The 3,339-nt window shown below is 65.4% G+C and overlaps 1 protein-coding gene across 1 annotated transcript in view; it reads right to left on the reverse strand.

Moving 5' to 3' along the window:
• Positions 1-134: 134 nt before the first annotated feature.
• The window catches only part of LOC104293088 (laminin subunit beta-2-like), a 23,333-nt gene continuing 20,128 nt past the window's right edge, over positions 135-3,339 (reverse strand). Inside the window, exons 21-30 of the mRNA XM_009892550.1 lie at positions 3,286-3,336; positions 3,026-3,210; positions 2,731-2,951; positions 2,416-2,619; positions 1,694-1,838; positions 1,403-1,610; positions 1,171-1,312; positions 697-873; positions 445-601; positions 135-268 (exon numbers count right to left, since the gene is read on the reverse strand). Of these exons, the coding sequence (XP_009890852.1) occupies positions 135-268; positions 445-601; positions 697-873; positions 1,171-1,312; positions 1,403-1,610; positions 1,694-1,838; positions 2,416-2,619; positions 2,731-2,951; positions 3,026-3,210; positions 3,286-3,336 (1,624 nt within the window). The remainder of the gene's footprint in view (positions 269-444; positions 602-696; positions 874-1,170; positions 1,313-1,402; positions 1,611-1,693; positions 1,839-2,415; positions 2,620-2,730; positions 2,952-3,025; positions 3,211-3,285; positions 3,337-3,339) is intronic.

The raw sequence follows: 3,339 nt of genomic DNA on the forward strand, positions 1-3,339 counted from the left end.
GCTTTATTTGCGAGCGCGGCCACACTACAGGCTCCCGCGGAGGGGACGGGACCCCCGGGCTGCGGTGACCGGGAGGGGGGGCTGCGGGGTAGGACCGGCCCCCACAGTCCAGCCCCCGGCCCCGCCGTCGGTCCCTAGCAGGTGGCGTAAGCGTTGGCTCTCTCCCGGATCTCCTCCAGCAGCCCCCAGACTCGCTGCTCCAACGCCTGCAGTCGCGTCACCTTCGCCGCCATCACCCGCTCGTTGGCCCCGAAGTGCTGCTCCAGCTCTGCGGGGTTGGGGAATGGTCAGGGTGCAGCCCCTCGCCATGTCACCAGCCCCTGTCACCCTTGGGCACCAGGCGGGACGTGCCCAGGGGGACAAGGAGAGACATGCTCGGGGAAGTGGGCACCGAGCGGGGTCAGGATGGCAGAGAATGCAGACCACCATGTGCTTCTCTCTCACCTTCCAGCTTCCTCTTGCTGCTGCTGGCTTTGTCCAGGAGGTCCTGGGCCTCTGCTGTCAACTGCGTCACACGCTGCAGGGCCCCGCCGGACACCCCGGCCAGCCCACTCACCCGGCCCTTCAGCACCACGTAGCGCTGCGTCACCTGTGCCAGGTCCTGGTGGCACAAGGGCATGGTGAGGCTGAGCCCCCCCTGGCACACTGTACCCCCTTGGTGCTGCACCACAGCCGGGCAGCAGGGCCGGAGCTTACCTGGCTGAGTGTCCCCGAGGCGGCAGTGGCACGCTCTGCCCCGTCCTTGGCTTGCTGGGCCGTGCGTCGGGCATCCTGGCCCTGCTCCTGCAGGGTGTTGACGCGCTGTGCCAGCTCCTGGAGCCGCCGCTGTGCTCGAGACTCCTTCCCCTCCAGTGCCTGCAGCCTGCGCTCCGCCTGGGTAGCCATGGGCACCAGTTGCCAGCCCCATGGCCTTGGCAAACCCACAGCACTGCCACACACCATCCACATCCCCCTGGCACAGCCCCACTGCCCTTGGTGTGCCGATGGGATCAGCCTTGCTCTCCATGGCACCAACCCTGTTACTCCCAGTGCCCCCACAGCACTGAACCTATTATTCCCAGTGCCCTGACGGCACCGACCCTGTTGTTCCCAGCATGCCCAAAGCATCACCCCGCTCCCTAGCTGTGCCAGGGGCATTGGACCCTCTCCCGCAGCCCCAGTGCCCCTCACCTCCTTGGTTCTGCTCTCAGCCGCCTGGATGGCATCCCTGGCGCTCTGCAGGGTGCTCCCCGCTGCCGTCGCCTGCACCCGTGCCGCATCCAGTGCTCGCTGCGTCCCTGCCAGCTCGTCCCTCACACCCTCTGCTCGCTCCCTGCAGTGGCATGGGCAGCTCTAGCCCCTGCCAGCACTGCGGCATGGACCTCTCCCCCCTGCCTGCCCCAGCATGTCCTCCACCACTCACCTGGCGTCCTGTCCCTGTGCCAGCAGCCCCCGTGCCGCGGCCAGCCCCTGCGCCGTGCTGTTCAGCACCGCATCCACTCCCTCCAGCTGGCCGATGCTCTCCCTCATCTCCCGCAGCAGCTCCTGGATCCGGCTGGGGCTGCTGGGCAGGGAGATGTCCAGCCCCTGCCGGGCCACCAGCTCGATGCTGCCCGGGTCAGCTCCCTCCTCTGTGGGAACACAGGAGCGGGGTGGGCTTGGGGTGGGTGCGCTGACCCCTGTCGTGCCCGTGCCCACCCCGTGCCACCCCTACCTGCCAGGAAGGCCTTGATGCGTCGGATGAAGTCCCGCAGCTGGGCTGTCGCCTTCTCCGCACGGCTGCGGGCAGCCTGCGAGCGTCCCAGTGCCTCCTCTGCCCGGCTGCGTGCCCCCCGCGCCAGCTCCTGCACCTCCTGTGTCTGGGGGGCACAGGGCTGAGAGGGGGGCACGGGGCGGCCCCGAGGAGGGGGCACAGGGGGACACGCACGGGGACAAGATGGGGGCATGCAAGGGGGTGTAATGGGGTGTGCAAAGGGGCACGGGGATCATGCAAGGGGGCACGAGGGGGTGTGCAACAGGGTACGCAAAGGCATGGAAAGGGTGTGCAAGGGGACATAAAGAGAGTCTGCAAGGGGGTACAGTAGTGGCACAAGAGGGCACACAAGTGGCCCAAGGGGCATCTGCAAGGGGGCATAAGAGGGATATACAGAGGGGAATACTACATGATCTCCAGAGGTCCCTTCCTACCCTTATCATCCTGTGATTCTGTGAAATGATTGGGGGCATGGAAAGGGCACAAGTGGGACATACAAAGGGACATGCAAGGGGGTATGGAAAAGGCATAAGCGGGACATGGAAGTGGACATCAAAGTGTTATGGAAAAGGCACAAGCAGGGCCCACAAGGGGACATACAAAGTAGCATGGAAAGGGCACGAACAGGACATGGAAGGGGCACAAGAGGACCCCAAAGAGTGCCACAGAGCCACCACCCTTACCTTCTGTGCTACAATGCCCAGCTGACCCAATGCCACCTCCAGCTGTTGTGAGGTGTTACGGGCACTGCTCAGGGCTCGAGCTGAGACGGGCAGTGCCCCCATGCACCCAGTGCCACCACAATGACGTGTCCCCGTGCTGTCCCGGCACAAGGCTCCTCCACAAGGCGCTTGCTCACAGCCCCGGTCCCCAGGTGCCCCACAAATCTGCAGTGAAACCAGTGGTGGGGATAGCAGTTCAACACTGCATGGGGGAAGATCTCCATGCTGGAGATCTCCCCCATGCACCTATTTGCCCCCCACCAGTCCCACTCTCACCTTCTCATTGATCCTGGTGACACTGAGTCCCATCACCCGTTTCTGTGCCTCCCGCAAGGATTTCCGTGCTGCGGCAGTGCCACGGCGGAAAGCATCGCCCCGCTGCCGCAGCACTCGCTCGGCCGCCCGCCGCATTGCCCCCACCTCACTCAGCTCACCAGCCGTGGCACCCCCCCCCTGCCGCGAGTCCTCCGCCGATGCCAGGATGCTGTGGTAAGACTCTGCAGGTGCCGGTGTCAGGGTGCAGCCAGGATGGTTGCCACTGAACCCCCCACTCCTTGCCGGATGCTCTTACCGCTGAATCCGGCCGCTGCCACAGTGCCGAGAAGGACTTGGAGGTGGGAGGCGGTTCGGTTGAGAGCCCCCAGCTCGTGGCTCAGCCCAGTTAGCCGGCTGTGGTGCCGCACATCTGCCTGCGCCAGCTGATCCAGATGTTGCTCCAGCTCTTGGACCTGCCTCCAGAAGTCGTCCAGCTCCATCCTTTGATGGGGGAAAAGTGGTCTCTGGGTAACAAAAGAGGGTTCCCCCCCACCCCAGCCCACCACGCACACTTGCCTGGTACCATCCAGCCGCCTGGGCAGCTCGTTGAGGAGGGGGCCGCCAGGGCTG

Source organism: Charadrius vociferus, unplaced genomic scaffold, assembly GCF_000708025.1.
Source record: "Charadrius vociferus isolate BGI_N301 unplaced genomic scaffold, ASM70802v2 scaffold119, whole genome shotgun sequence".
NCBI classification, from domain to species: Eukaryota; Metazoa; Chordata; class Aves; order Charadriiformes; family Charadriidae; genus Charadrius; species Charadrius vociferus.